This window comes from Cebus imitator, unplaced genomic scaffold (genome assembly GCF_001604975.1).
Source record: "Cebus imitator isolate Cc_AM_T3 unplaced genomic scaffold, Cebus_imitator-1.0 Scaffold130, whole genome shotgun sequence".
NCBI lineage: Eukaryota > Metazoa > Chordata > Mammalia > Primates > Cebidae > Cebus > Cebus imitator.
This window is the reverse complement of record NW_016107445.1, coordinates 4,094,569-4,110,708: the sequence shown is the minus strand read 5'-3', so window position 1 is coordinate 4,110,708 and position 16,140 is coordinate 4,094,569. Positions and strand designations below refer to the sequence as shown.

General features: G+C 36.1%; 1 protein-coding gene across 15 annotated transcripts in view; it reads right to left on the bottom strand.

Annotated features, from left to right (window-relative positions):
- Positions 1–16,140, bottom strand: part of FAM184A (family with sequence similarity 184 member A) — a 124,125-nt gene that overhangs the window by 35,782 nt on the left and 72,203 nt on the right. For 11 of the 15 annotated variants that reach the window (XR_001828834.2, XR_001828835.2, XR_001828833.2 and 8 more), the window contains exons 8-10: positions 14,951–15,072; positions 14,349–14,499; positions 633–674 (exon numbers count right to left, since the gene is read on the bottom strand). Coding sequence is in view for 12 of the 15 variants with exons in the window: in XM_037742946.1 (XP_037598874.1) it covers positions 633–674; positions 14,349–14,499; positions 14,951–15,072 (315 nt within the window). In the remaining 3 variants the exon portion in view is untranslated. The remainder of the gene's footprint in view (positions 1–632; positions 675–14,348; positions 14,500–14,950; positions 15,073–16,140) is intronic. The other 4 variants (XM_017541055.2, XM_017541063.2, XM_017541060.2 and 1 more) reach the window with 1 other exon arrangement.

Genomic DNA, 16,140 nt, shown 5'->3' with positions numbered 1-16,140 from the left:
AAAAAAAAAAAAAAAAAAAAAAAAAAAAAGTTTTAAAATGAGTGTTAAATGGCATACTATTTTGAAGATGAATTTCTGCATACTTGAGTGTACGTAAGAAAAAAGTGACCGCTTTGTCAATTCTTAGGAAAGGGATTTACTCCATTTTGCTTTTCATCTGTTGATAATTATAACAATGTAAAATATGTTCTAAATCCCATAAACCTCCATAACCATCTGATACTTTTAAACAAAGAGGTCACTAATGCTACTTTTTCAAAAAATAAACTAATTTGACAAAATAAATTTTTACATTTATTTCCATTTTTATGAATCAACTAGTTAATAGTTTTTCAAAAATATTACTGTATCTTCCAAAGTAAACATAAAAATAATGAAATTTATCTCTGAGATGTAAAGTCAATTGGCTTTAAAATAAATAAATGCTTATTAATACATGTGGTAGATGTGTGCACATACAATAATGAATGACTGAAAGTTAGAAGCTTTTATTACCCATATAAAAAACATATCTTATTGAATGTCAAACAGTATTTTTTATGTAAGTCAAAGCTTTAAAGCAGTGATGTTGTTTATGCAAAATGAAAAGTGCAACATGCCCTGTGTACAAATTGTAAGTGCCGCTCACTTACATTGTTGATAGATTTATGCAAAGCTTCACCCAGAGAGTGCCGCTATGAAGAAAAGATCACAGGAATAAAGGGAAACATTCAGAAATCAACTAAGTGAAAGAAAGAGGGGTAAGAAGGAAGAGTAAAACGCAGAACATTAATTATAACGTGCCCAAGAGAAAAGTTGAAAACAGTTCTAAGAAACAAATTAAACAAACAGAAATTAAAGACACACAGTCTAAATTATCTATAGTCCCTCAAAACAATGTCTGATATGTCTGTGGGCTTGCAGACTTACCTATGCAAACTACTAAAGGCGAGGCCATATAAATCAGAGTTCAGTTTAAAAATTGATGGTTATTGAGGGATCCAGAGGGGATATTACTGTTTTAAATTCCTCCCAGAAATCTACACTATAACTATTCAAAGCATTACACCCACTTTGCTGTAGGTTCATGGGAGATTTCTCTTAAGAGAAATGAGCAGATGAAAACCACAACACTAACTTAATTGACCATACAATTTGGGAGCCAGAAATAAATATGAGATAATCACTAGAAATTAAAGATTTAATAATAACCTGGTTTTATACTGGAAGGAAGGAAGAAGAGACACCCTTGTATCTTTTTAATCCTATTTTCAAGGATATATTTGGCAAAATTATTTACAACATAAGCTAAATTTTCAGAAATTCATTGGAATTTTAAGTGATAAACCATTGGAAAAGCCTACATACCCCTCCCTCCTAATATGGGGGGAAAAGAAAATGTAATTTCATTTTCCATCACCTCATTTTTTTTACCTTCCAAAAATACAAAATAATATTTTTAATTTACATTGTTAATTTAAATAGAAAAATTTCTTTAACATGGTTTTTATTCTGGACATGATTTTACATGCTAAACCATTGGAAAAACCTACACACCTCCTCCTAATATGTGGGGAAATGAAAATATAATTTCATTCGCAATCACCTCATTTTATTACCTTCCAAAAATACAAAATATTTTAAATTTATATTGCTAATTTTCAGACAAAATGCAATATTCTTTTGTTTTCATAAATTGTTACTGGGATGTAGTCATGTACCTTTTATTTTCATTTTTTGCATATAGTAATTATTTCTTGAAGTGACATGATCTAAAGATAGTTTTTATTGAAAAATAATTTTTTACTAATAACTTAGACTAAGATATTACATAACTTACTAAACTTGCAAATATAAGGTAAGACAAAAAGATTAATTTTCTGTAATTACTTTAATCTCAACTTTCTCATGCTTTTATATACATCACTAGCTAATTTTACTTTTTTCTTTATTCTTTCTCATACTCATATTATTCTTTATATAATAATGAGAGACTTAACTTCTCCAGACTTCACTCACAAAACTTAAGAAAACCGGAACAACTTTTAGTTGTAGTATTTTTACATCTTTTTATTTTTTAGAACTTGATATACTAGTACTAGAAGTTAACCTGAAATTTATAACATTTACTTAGGAAATAAATTTTATTTTCACTCTTTAAGGTGTCATAAGACAAAACATGTATGTTATTTAAGATTCCTGAATTATTTGATAAATTAGAACATGCCAAAATCAGAGTGACATGCCAGATCATCCCTTCCCTAGGTATAGATTTTGGGCTTTACATGACAGAAATATATTTGAACATTTGAAATCTAAACTCATATGGTCATTACCTCTGTCCACCCACAGTTGCAGGCCATGGAAATATTGAATCCAATAGGTACAGTGCCTAAGCTGTGACCTCAAGTGAGCTTATATCACAGATCTGGCATGGCAATTAGTAAAGGCACAAGTAGTGCTGCTGGGTGGCAACACCACTGTTGATTAATATATAACTGAAGTAAGCTTTAATTTTTCATTTAAAAATACTAATTAGGACAGGCATGGGCCACCATGCCTGTAATCACACTTTGGGAGGCCAAGACAGGTGGATCACTTGAAATCAGGAGTTCGAGACCAGCCTGGCCAACATAGTGAAACGCTTTCTCTACTAAAAATACAAAAAATGTTAGCCAGGAGTCATGGTGCACGCCTGTAATCCCAGCCAAAGGTACTTGGGAGGCTAAGGCAGGAGAATCACTTGAACCCAGGTGGCGGAGGCTCTGGTGAACCGAGATTGCACCACTGCCAGTGTGGGCAACAGAGTGAGACTCCATCTCAAAAAAAAAAAAAGCAAGTTAGAGTACCATTATGTTCCAGAAAACATCTTAAGTGCAGTGTGAGATACGGAGTTGAATAAAACAGTAAAACAAACCTGAAAGTAAAGAAATAAGGAAAAGAAAATGGTAGTATTATGATTTTTTTTTTTTTCTGAGATGGAGTCTCACTCTGTCACCAGGCTGGAGTGCAGTGGCGCAATCTTGGCTAATGAGTTCTGAGTTTGAAGTCCACCCCGCTGAGTTCAAGCGATTCTCCTGCCTCAGCCTCCTGAGTAGCTGGGATTACAGGTGCATGCTAAGAAACTCAGCTAATTTTTGTATTTTTATTAGAGACAGGATTTCGCTATGTTGGCCAGGCTGGTCTCGAACTCCTGACCTCAGGTGATCCACCTGCCTCGGCTCCCAAAGTGCTAGGATTACAGGCTTGAGCTGCCACGCCCGGTCAAGTATTATTTTTAAAAAGTTTGGTGTGATAGGGAATGACTGGAGGAGGAGATAAGAGTTGATGGTGAGAAAAGATATTTTATTTTTTAATTAAAAAAAATTTTTTTTGAGATGAAGTTTTGCTCTGTCACCCAGGCTGAGTGCAACGGCACCATCTCAGCTCTCTGCAACCTCTGCCTCCTGGATTCAAGTGATTCTCCTACCTCACCTCCGGAGTAGCTGGGACTGGCTAATTTTTTGTTTTAGTAGAGACGAGGTTTCACCATGTTGGCTGGACGTGAACTTCTGACCTCAAGTGATCTACCCACCTCAGCCTCCTAAAGTGCTGCGATTATAGGTGTGAGCCACCATGCCCAGCCAGAAAAGATATTTTAGAAATTTAACATTTAAACTGGGGTCAATGCAGAAGCCAAATAGGAGATGACTTTGGAGAGAGAGTACTTGGCAAGTGGATCAGCTAGCACAAAGCCCCTGAAGGTGAAAGCAAGATGGAAGTAAGTGGGTGTGGAAGCAGGGAAAGTGTTAGCGGGGTACAGCTGGCTGAAAGGACACCAGAGATACACATAGGGGCCAGCCGGCTTAAGATTTAGTAGGACAGTGGGAGTCAGAATTACAGCCTGGATTCAGTGGGGTGCCCCCTCAGAGGGTTTTAAGAAGGAGAGTGGCATGATCTGATTCCCATCATGAAAGATCACTGAGTGCTGTAAGAAAAGTGAAATTGGTGAGGACAGACAAGAGAGGGATCTTGGTAATAGTGGTTTGGACTAGTGTTTACCAGGAGGAGATGAAAGCAAATAGAGCTGGGATATGTTTTGGAGGTAGAATAAACAGGATTAAAGGATTACATGGAAAGTAAAGGAAAGACATATGGATGGTTTTCAACTACAGATGGGTTGAGATCCCTAAGTGCTGTGGACTGAATGTGTTCCCCAACCCCAAATTCATGTGTTGAAAACCTAACCTCCAATGTGAGGGTAATAGCAAGTGCAGCCTTTGGTAGGTGATTAGTTGATGAAGGCAGTGCTGTGGTGAATGGGTTTAATGCCCTTATAAAGAAATCCCAGAGAGCTCCCTTGGTCCTTGTACTATGTGTGGACATACTAAGAAGATAGCTGCCTATGAACCAAGAAGCAGGGTTTCATCAGACACCAACTCTGCTGGCACCTTAATCTTGAATTTCCCAAAATCCAGAACTGTGAGAAATACATTTCTGTTGTGGGCTGGCACAGTGGCTCATGCCTGTAATCCCAGCACTTTGGAAGGCAAGGCAGGAGGACTGCTTGAGCTCACAAGTTCGAGACCAGCCTGGGCAGCAAAGTGAGACCCTGTTGCTACACAAAATAAAAATTAAAATAAAATTAGCTGGCATAGTGGCATGTACCTGGAGTGCCAGCTACTCAGGAGTCTGCGCTGGGAGACTCACTTGGCCTCAGGAGGTCAAGACCACGGTGAGCCATGATTGTACCACTGCACTCCAGCCTGAGATACAGAGCAAGATCCTATCTCAAAAAAATATAAAATAAATTTTAATTAATTAATGAATTTTGTTTTACAAGCTACCCAATCTATGGTATTCTATTATAGCAGCCCAAACGAAGTCACTGTGTCTGCTTAAAGAAACAGTAAGCTAAACAGTCGTATGTAAAAATATTTATTTGGGAAGCATTCTATACGAGGAAGATCCATACTAACAAAAAGATGGCCTATATAATAGCCAATTTTTTTTAAAGCATCTTAAGTTTCTTGTTAAGTTCTGAGATTCACAAAAAGAGCCTTAAAAGAGCCTTTTCAACTGAGAAGACTTGGAGACTACAACATAGAAAGCTTATTGAATGCATTTCAGGAATTCTATTCTTGAAGGATAGATATGATGAGACTTTCAGGTAAGTGAGGAAAAAAATTTACAGTAACTAAAAAAAGTTGGTGCTTAATTAGAAATTTAGCACTCTGTACATAAAAAACAATGGTCTTAGTTATCTTATTGTTCTAAACCTCAGTTTAATCATTTAGAAAATAGGACAAGGTTTTACATGCTTGTAATTTGCAAACGTGTTATATAAATACTGAAATCCATTGAATTGTAAGCTTTTAGAGGACAGAAGCCTGTCTTAGTCACATTCTGTGTTCAAATTGGTGCCTGACACAGGGTAAATGATTAATAAATGTTTATTCAAAGACTTAATGAATGATATGAACTCTTAACACTGAGTTAGTTTTTGCTACTCTCTAATTTAATTCTCTCCTCTCTAATAATAATACAAGCAGTAAAGAGAAAATTTTAAGATTACTAAAAAGAAAATATACTATTTGTCCTGAAAATATAAATCTGAACACAGGAAGGCTTCTAAGGGGAAAACAAAGTTCACTAAGTGACACCTAGCTTGTCCCACCCTAATCTATTCTCCATATTGCAGTTAGAGTTTTAAATCATAGTATTTTAATATTTCACCTTCCTAATCAAAGCCCTTCAACAAACAGTTCACCACTCTTTGGATAAAGTCTCACATCCCTAACAAGGCAAAGAAAGCCTGGAGTGATCTGACCCTGCCTACCTCTCCAGCTTCCTAGCTCTCACTCTCCAGAATAAAGGTTTCATCAGGGCTTCCTCAGGGGCTTTGCACACACTACCCACTCTGCTCAGAATGCTGTTCTTCTGGTCTGCTGACTTCTCTTAGAGGTCTCAGATAAAGAATTCCACATTTAGAGATGCCTTCCCCAAGTTCCCAGAGTATGTTACACATGCTTGTTCACCACAGTTACAATTTAATACCCAATTTGCAGTTTAGATTGTAAGCTCCAGGAAGGCAAAGATCACTCTGAGCCCGTTACTATTCTGGCACAAGGCCTAGCATACCACAGGCACTTAATTTTCACTAAATAAATGGATAAATGCATGAAAGAATATGCAAAAGTAATTTCTTACTATTGATTTCAACACCTGGAATTTAAATAAATAAATAAATAAATAAATAAATAAGGAGGTGATCTAGGCCAAGACTAGAGCTACTTAAAAAGCCAGAGGGTTATCTTCACATAAAGCCTTTGAAGCCATACTGAATACTGGGAGTGGGAAACAGGAGACATCCAGAAGACTAATTATAATTTATCAGAATCACCACACTATTGCATAATCAAAGCTATACTGCCATAGGGCTGAATAAAAAGCACTACTAATGCTTTATACATACATGATATTCCATATGCATATATCCACAAATTTCCATAATTGTTATCACTTGACTTTCAATTCTACTTTGAATAAAAAATCTGAAGCAATAGAATGGAATTCTCATTACTGACAAAAGCTATGTCATTTTAAAAATTTCTAACTTTCTTGAAACAATGTTGATACTAATCTTACATTGCAATTCAAATAAAATATGTTAAAGTTTTAAAAAATTCCAATTTTAGGCTGGGCATGGTGGGTCATGTCTGATTTCCCAGCACTTTGGGAGGCTGACGTGGTGGATCGCCTGAGCCTAGGAGTTTGAGACTAGCCTGGGTAACATGGTGGAAACCTGTAACTACAAAAAATGCAAAAATTAACTGAGTGTGGTGATACATGCCTGTAGTTTCAGCTATTTGGGAGGCTGAGAAGTGGGAGGATTACTTGAGCCTGAAATGTTGAGGGTGCAGTGAGCCATGATTGTTGCCACTGCACACTAGCCTAGGCAAGAGAGTGAGACCCTATCTCCAAAAAAGAAAAAAAAAAATTCCAATTTCAACATTTAAAATACAACACTGTAACTTCTCAAAGCAAATTATGTAAACTCTTTTTTCTAATGTCAATTTCAAGTATACTAATATCTAGAGGAAAACAATGAACAGATCTAAGATATAGAAGTGGGATTCAAGGCTCTGATAAGTCTCCCAATACAAAAAGTCACTAACTGTTGTTCAATATTTAAGTAAAATTCAGCGACATGAATTTCATTCATACAAATAGAATGTAGAAATAAGCTAATGTGTTAGGTTATGCTTAATACTTCAGAGACTCGTTCTTATATAACTTTACAATCATATGACCACTGAACGCTTTCAGATTGAAAATACCCTTTCAAATTGTAATTATTTTTAGTATCTTGTCACAGGAAAGAGAAACAGATTAAGTTGATTTGTTACTATAATGCTGTCTAAATATTCTTAAATATTTTTCAAGTGTGTACTGGGCTGCAGCACCTCTGAAGTCACCGATTGCATTTCATCACAGGTGTTACTACAGTATTTTACAGAACAGATTTTGCTCAGTATTCATTGAAGACTGCCCAGAATTCTTAATACATATTCTCTTTTAAAGCTAAGTACAGATTTCATAGTTCCATCTCTTCATTCTCTTCCCCTAAAGGTGACAATTTGAGAACTGGATGGACTTAAATTATAATAAGGGAGGTTTTGGTAGGGAAAAGAAAATTAAATATTAATAATAAAAAACTTTTAGATCAATTCAGAAAACAATTTAGCACCATTTATCTTATAAGAAAAAAAATCTTAGGAAGAATACTTATCATGTAAGTGTGATAAAAGAGGCTATAATGTAGCCAAAGTAACAATGTCATTCAGTTTTTTTGATTGCAGAGAAATTAAAGACTTTCATATTTAAAGGAAAATATCACCAATTAACTTTGAATTCAAGACTTGGCATAGGAAAAATAAGGGTTGGTTTTGGTAGACTAATTCGATCCCACGTTTTCTAAGAAAGTGAAATTAGGTCATGCCAGCTATTCTCACTTTCCTTTCTAGCTGGCTTTCCTCTCTTCTTCATATGCTATTTATCTTTAGTCTTTTTGTTTCTCTCTCCTATGACTTTCCTTTACCTTACCCTAGCCATCTCTTTCCCCCAGAGCTCTGAATGTACATTCAACACAGTTCCTGCTTTACTGACTTCTAGAGAGAGGATTCAGAGCCTTCAAGGTCAGCTTCACTATCTGCTGTCACTGCTCAGGGAACCTGTCAAGGAATCTAACTGAGTTACCTTAGGAAGAGATTTTTCTTTTGAGATAGTCTCACTCCATCACCCAAGCTGGAGTGTAGTGGTGTGATCTTGGCTCACTGCAGCCTCCACCTCCCGGTTTAAGCCATTCTCGTGCCTCCGACTCCCAAGTACCTGGATTACAGGTATACACCACCATGTCTGGCTAATTTTTTTTTTATTTTTGTATTTTTTGTAGAGATGAGGTTTCTCTATATTGGTCAGGCTGATCTTGAACTCCCGGCCTCAAGTGATCCACCCACCTCAGCCTCCCACATGCTGGGATTAAAGGTGTGAGCCACCAGGCCTGAGCATGAAGAGATTATTATTCTGGGTATCTTACTATTTCCTCTACCTCAGAATCCACTTCCATCTATTCTTCCATTGAAAAGTAGTGCTATGGCTGGGCGTGGTTGCTCATTCCTATAATCCCAGCCCTTTGGGAGGCAGAGGTGGGCAGATCACTTGAAGCTGGGAGTTCAATACCAGCCTAGCCAACATGGCAAAACCTATTTCTACTGAAAATACAAAAATTAGCCAGAGGATGAAGTGAGCCCCGAGATCACCCCATAGCACTCCAGCCTCTCTGAGAGTCCATCTCAAAAAAAAAAAAAAAATCAAAAGAGACAGAATACTTTCCTTGCTAACATAATAGAAAATTTAAAGCTAAAAAAAATAATAACAGCCAGGCATCGTGGCTCATGCCTATAATCCCAGCACTCTAGGAGGCTGAGGCAGGTAGATCACCTGAGGACAGGAGTTCAAGACCAGCCTGGCCAACATGGTGAAACCTCATCTCTACTAAAAATACAAAAATTAAGTGGGTGTGGTGGCATGCGCCTGTAGTCCCAGCTACTGGGAGAGCTGAGGTTGGAGAATTGCTTCAACCTGTGAGGCAGAGGTTGCAGTGACGCAGTGAGCCGAGACTGTGCCACTGCACTTCAGCTTACGTGACAAAGTGAGACTCCATCTCAAAAAAAAAAAAAAGAATAGCAGAATGAGTACTGAGCTCTAATGCCAAATTTAGTCAATAATTTCATGATCTAGATAGGCTGCAACAGTGCGTTCTAAATGAAACACAAATGTTAGCCACGTGTATAATTTGAACTTTATCAGTTAGCATATTTAAAAGAGCAAAAAGAAAAGATACTATCATATTGGGTAGCATTGGTTAAAAAAGAGAAAGCAGTTTCCAACAAACCTTAATGAAAATTGCTTTTCAATTGCTCTTGATCAAGAACATTTATTTTAATACTCTGCTCTTTGTCTAGTCATTGCTCTTTCCTACTGAGTATGAAAAATTCTAAAATAGTCTACACTATGACTGCAAAATCAATACATCTATAATAAAATTTACAATCTCATCTCCCACTCCCCCCTCCACACCAACCCCACCTCAAATAAATAGTTCATCCTGACTTCCTTGTCTCAGATGATGATTTCCTTTTAGTCTGGCTCAAACCCAAATCAACTTTAACATTTTCTTCTCTTCTACCAAAGCAGACCATCAAATCACCGATTGCTCCTTTTACAGTTTCTCTTCCACTTGCAGTAAGAAAAACTTAATCCAGGTCCTAATTGGGCAGAATTATTTGTATTTCATGTATCTGAAAACTTCTCTGGTCTCTGTGCCTCATTCTGTTCACTCTAGTCAACTGCCAGGTGCTTACTATGTGCCAGGCGCAGTTTTTAGGTGCTGGGAATATCCCAGTGAACACCAAAGGCCCACGTCTCATAGAATTTACATGTGAATAGGTGAGAGAAACAATATATACTGTGTAGAAATGTTCTGAAGGAACACATAGCAGAATAGGCGGCTAGTGAAAGATGATGGTGCTATTTTAGAGAAAGTAGTCAAGAAACCTCTTTTGTGGAGTTAAGATTTGAGCAGATAACTGAATAAAGTAAAGGAAAAAGCTGTGCAGATCTCTAGAAAGTAGGTTCCATGTGGAGGGATTGGTAGGTGCAAAGTCTCCAAGATGGGTTCAGCTTGTTGTGTGTGTTCCAAGAACTGCAAGGGTCCAGTATGGTTGTAAAAAAGAAAGGGAAAGAGAGTGGTAGATGACACTGGCAATGCAGCCAAAGACCAGATCACACTAGAGGCCATGGCATGAGTGTGGGCTGTATTCTAATTGTGGTAGGAAGTCACCAGACATCTTGAAACAGGATGGTAACATAATCCAACATAATATTTTAAGAGCATCACTTTGGCTGGTTAGAAAATAATCTGTAGGTGGGCAAGAGTAGAAACAAGGAGACTAAACAGAGTAACAGCTGCAGTGCAGGAGAGAATTACAAGTGTCCTGGAATCAGATGGTAGTAGAAGTAGTGGGGAGAAGTAGGCAGGTCCTGTATCTATTTTGAAGGTAGAGCAGTGTGGAGTGTTGATAAACTGGCTGTACAGTGTACTAGAGAGGAGTCCAAGATGGCTGAGCAGTGAACAGTGAACGGATGCTAGTTCTAGGAAGAGCAGTTTGGCTGAGGTTGAGGGGTGCTGGTGGTACATGGTGTCCATTCAAGAGTTGTTCTGAACACTTTTAGATATTTACAATGTTTCTATTTCACTCTTACTTCAATATTACAGTTATTTTAAGCTTCCTAAAGTAAGATTTTAGGCATGTTATTCTCTTTTCCATAAACCTTTGACAGAATCTCACAGTTTCTCAACCTTTAAACTCCTAATCTTGGAAGTCAAGGTTTTCCACAATAACCTCTACCCAAACCGCCCCAACCCTGTTTTTCTTATTACTGTATTCCTTGTAGTGCCTGGGAAATATGCATTTATGTTTAATAAAATGTTTATTAAGTGAATAAAAACCTCTGTATTTTTGTCACTTTTCTATGTTCATCCTTTGCCCTATTAATGAGTTCCACTAAAGCTGGCCTCCTCAATGAAACCTTTCCCAGGCACATTACCTATATTACCAGTTTCTTGACTCTATAGTCCTAATCAGTGGTATGTTGGTACATGTTTAACAGCTCTCTGAAAAGCAATGACCTGATATGTAGCATTTGCTAATATCTGTGATGTAAATAAAACTACCACAGGAGACTGCAAGTCATCAATGTGATGTTCCCAAATGTGGTGCTGGGAAGAGCGGTGTACAATTAGATATGATGAACTGGCAGGAGCCAACTCCAACACATCATTACTCAGTAAAAACTGCTTGGATCATTTTTAAAGTCACCTAATGCACAGTGACTTTTATTCTAAGTACCTATATATAAATCTTCCTATTAGATTGTAAATTTATGAAGTGTAAACATTGTGTCATATACATGACTATAATCAGCTAAATGACATTGTCTCAAAGTTCACATCTACAAAATGGAGAGTCAGACTCAAACTGTAAAATTCCACAGCTCTGTGTCTGAATGGTCTGAGCATCTCCCTTAGTTTCTCAGTCCAATGTTTTAAGGCTGAATAAGTAAATCATTATATTGGACCCAAAATAAAATCTGCCTAAAAAAGATGAAAGAAAGCAACATGTGATGGCATTTTAAAATCAAAAAATAGAAAATATGATCACAGAGAACTCTATATAATCACTGTTCCTTGGATAGAGTTGAATAAGAATGTAGTTCTTTTGCTTTAAAGAATTCAAATGTATACACTGATCAGCTCAAGAAGCATAATTAGCCTGGGACTAAAGTGTAATCATTGGACAGAAAGAGAGAACACAATGAAATATTAAAAGGAAACTAAAAGATACAAAATTGACTAAATCGTAGCACAGAATAAAAATAATAGCTTTTGGAAAATTCCATGAAGTGAAAAACATCTGATTCAAGTAAAATGAAAATTTTATTCTTTTTAATACTCACTTTTAGACAGGCAGGCCAAGATGGTTGGCTTAAATCTAATTTAACTCTCAAGAGATTCATAGGAAAAATGAGTTATTTCATTTCTTTGTTCTAAATAGGATGAAATTCAAGTGTGTTTAAGGGATAAAAGTCTCGTGTTTTCACTCAGAAATAGTTAAAATATGTGAAAACATACATCCTTTGATACTTTTTCATAGTACATGCCTCTGTCTAAACCCTAGCCACTCCAATTCTATTCCCCAGTTTTACTCCTCTAATATCACAAATTCCAAGACAGGTCTGTTTCCCTTACGTGCTGAAGCCTTGCGAGGGCTAAAGGAAATAAGTGAGACCAGTAGCAGTGAGTGCAGTTAAAGGGTCGTAGGGATAGGGCTGGAGGTAGAGGTTATGAGGAACAGGGCTTAGCAGCAGGGTCAGGCAAGCAGAAAGTGGTAGAGCAGACTTCACAGGCTCTACCCATCCAAAGGAGTCCAGAGAAGAAGATCCAAAGGGGCAAGAAGGAAGGTTTTGTCCATAACAAAGTTCCATTTAAAAAGAATCACTGGTCCTACTATAATTTTTGTCATCTAATATGCCTAGAAAGAATAAAACCTTGATAGCATCATACCCATTTTTACTTTAATGGGGTATCTTTTTGTGCACTTGTTTTCTTAACTTTCTTTAGGCATAGACAATCCTGGAGTGCAACAGCTATTTGCCAGTTTCTTTATGGTAACGTAAGTGCCTAAACAATTTAAAAGTGGGGAGAAAGGAAGATATCATAATCTTGGAAATAGTCTGATGGCACAGAGCATCACAGAACAGTTTTACCTTGGGAACCAATTAATTCCTGGTTATCTTGATATTTATGGTTAATCTGCTTTGAAAACTGATTTAGAAATTTTTTCTGTAAAGCTGGCAGAAACTGGAGCTAATATGTAATAAACTGTTTTATGTTATGCAGAACTACAAGATGCAAAGCATTAGGTCCTCTCAGGACAGAACACTGCAGAATAGACACCCAAAGGAAAAAAGAAGAAACAAAATTCAGAGATGTATAGATGACATCCGACAAATTAATACAACAGAGATTAAAGGAATAACAAATAAAACAATTTGACAGAAAATAGGCAGAAGTGGTGAGCCCACTTTATAGTACAAACCCAGCCAAAAACTATCTATGTTCAATACTTTCTGGTTGAAAAAATACATATTTATTAAATAATCAAACTAATTTAATCTTTCTAGGTGCAGAATCTTACTATTCGTCTATTGATAGAAGATTAGTACCACTCTACCCAGTAAAATCTGTCCTTCTGGGTCCCTAAGAGGAATGTAAAATAAGTCTATCATAAGCAATGCTAACGTCCAAATTCCAGTAAAAGTTGTTTCCTTGTTCTTATTTTTGAGTTTCAAAAGTTTCAAATGACAAAAGCTCATATAGACACACATGTAAATATACATATGTATTCTCTCTTTTCAGAGTAACATTATGAATTATTATGAGATACATGTATTCCTGAAAGACACTGCATGTATGTACCTATGTAACATATGATCTTACAAAAAGCCTATCCTGTTTATTTTGAAATTCATCATGCTTACAAATAGAAAGATAATAGAGGTTTCTGGCACTAAATTATTGAGTTGCTTCTTGTCCAAGTTCTGCACTTGCTAATCAGCAGGTGATTCAGGCAGTTAATCCTATTTAATTACTCACTCTGCAGAAGAATGCTAAGAATTAATAAATTTAAAAGTTGTCTAAATGAGTGAAAATGTGCAAATTCTTTTAATTACAGTTACAAATATTAGGGAAATAAGCATAAGAACACAGATTTAGGAATATTATCACCTTTTGTTTATGTTATATTCTAAGGGGCTTAAAGAATTTTGAAGGATAACAGACAATACTCCTTTAGTGAGAAAAGCCGTTCACTTTTAGTAACTGGTTTTAGGTAATCATGATACATATAATAAATTCTATCTTCTGTTATCCAAGCAGTATCTAATGACATGAAAAAACATTTTACACTTTTAAAAAATAGGCAAGTTGCCCATTTAAAATCTTGAATATTTTCAGGTCAAATATTAAACTAAAAAAATCATAAATTCTTCTCAGCATTTAGACTGCATATATAAAATAATAATTTAGCACAATGTTTTATAAGTTTATGAATATATCTTTCTGGTTTTATATATTTTTTAAAAGTTTAAGTTTGTCCCATGAAAAATAACAAAATATAGTGAATTAACACAGAGTTTTACAATATTTCCCCAGCTAGAGAATGTCAAGGGAAATGAACCTTAATCATGTACAGATTATAAATTACCTGGTTTAAAAGATCTTCTACTTTCTTCTGCCATGAATCTCTTGCTGCGTTTTTCTCTCGCTCTTTTAATTGCAAAAGTTGAGACATTGCTGACTTCTTATCCTCTTCATGTTGAAGCCTTAACTCTTCACGAAGTTTAGAACACTCTTGTCTAAAATAAGAGCAATGCATTTACTTTGTAAAGAGAATTATTCCTCTGACTGACTATAACAGAGTCCACAGGTTTTTTAAGCGCGTAGTTAATCCTCTTCAAAAGTCTGTGACTCTGAGTAAAAGCAGACTACAGTTAAGGACTGTAAAGTAAGTTGAATTTACCACAAGATCACTGATTCGACAATTTATTAACAGCAGAATAGGTACTAGAACAAATAAGTCTTGTGACTTCAGGTTAGTTTTCTGCCTATTTTATATTCAAAGAAATGCAAAAAGTAAATCTGAATTCAAACAAAAAAAATCCAATTTCTCTGTATCTAATCACAGGAAATTTTAAAATACTGCTACTATGTCTTTAACAATAATAGGACAATATGAGCCATTTAAGAGAAAAACTTTCTTATATGTCTTTATTGATAAAGATTACGTTACAGAACAAAAAAATATACCTAAGATTTTCAGTCCACTTGATTTCTAAGTCATGGGCTATTCTGTCCACTTTGAGCTTCTCTTCTTCTTTTATGGAAGCAATTGTTTCTTCATATTGTTGCCTTTCTTGTTGTAGCTCACCCTGAAGAATAAAAACTTTTCAATGAAGACTAAACTTCAAAAACAAAGACAGTGCTGGTTATTTTAAATAAGTAAAGTGCTTGCATTAAAACTTTTAAATTCTTACAGCGCAATAATTGATAATGCTATCTGTGAAAATGACTCAAGACTTTCTGAAAATATGTAAAACAAATTTTATATTTTAAATGTTCTTGTCTAAACTACATTTTATTAAGGCTTATATCAGAAATTATTTAAATAAAGTCAGCATTAATCATCTTAATTATACTTTCCATATATTAAGTATCTAACAGTAAATTGATTATCCAATTACCTACACCTGTACACACATTACATAGACAGATATTCAAATTCACTCATACTCATATTCAAAAGTATGTTATTTTCTCAAAACTTAAGTATATAGCTGTACCTGACATGATAAAAATGATTATGCAGAATTTAGGCTACTGTTTTTATTATGTAACTTCAAAGTAGTGGTCTATGTGTTCAGTGTTATGATAATATGCTACAATACACAAAATTCCTGTAGATTAGCATGAATCAAGTGGCTCCATGGAGCCTAGGGATAGAAGTGACCTGTTTGGACAACACTGGCAACCATCAGCCCCAGCCAGCAGAGCAGGTGCTCTTGGGGCACAAGGCAGAAGAGGAGCAGACGATGGTCTATCTTCCTGTTATCACAATGACCCTTTCTAGATCATCCACTTGCTAACGACATGTGGTGTGGTGGTTTTTGAAGCGTATATCCAGATTTACGAGAAAGAAGCAAGCCAATGCTGAAATTGCCATTCTACATTGTTGGCCTGGGTACTAAGCAGTAAGTATTGAAAATTGATAGCAGCCATCTTAGCCAACTGTTCTTTTCACTAAATGTTCTGCCTCTAGTAACTTCTTTTCTTTTCCACCAAAGGCAACATTAAATGGAGTAGACTCCTTAAAAAGTATTTCTTGGCCGGGCGCGGTGGCTCAAGCCTGTAATCCCAGCACTGTGGGAGGCCGAGGCGGGTGGATCACGAGGTCAAGAGATCGAGACCATCCTGGTCAACATGGTGAAACCCCGTCTCTA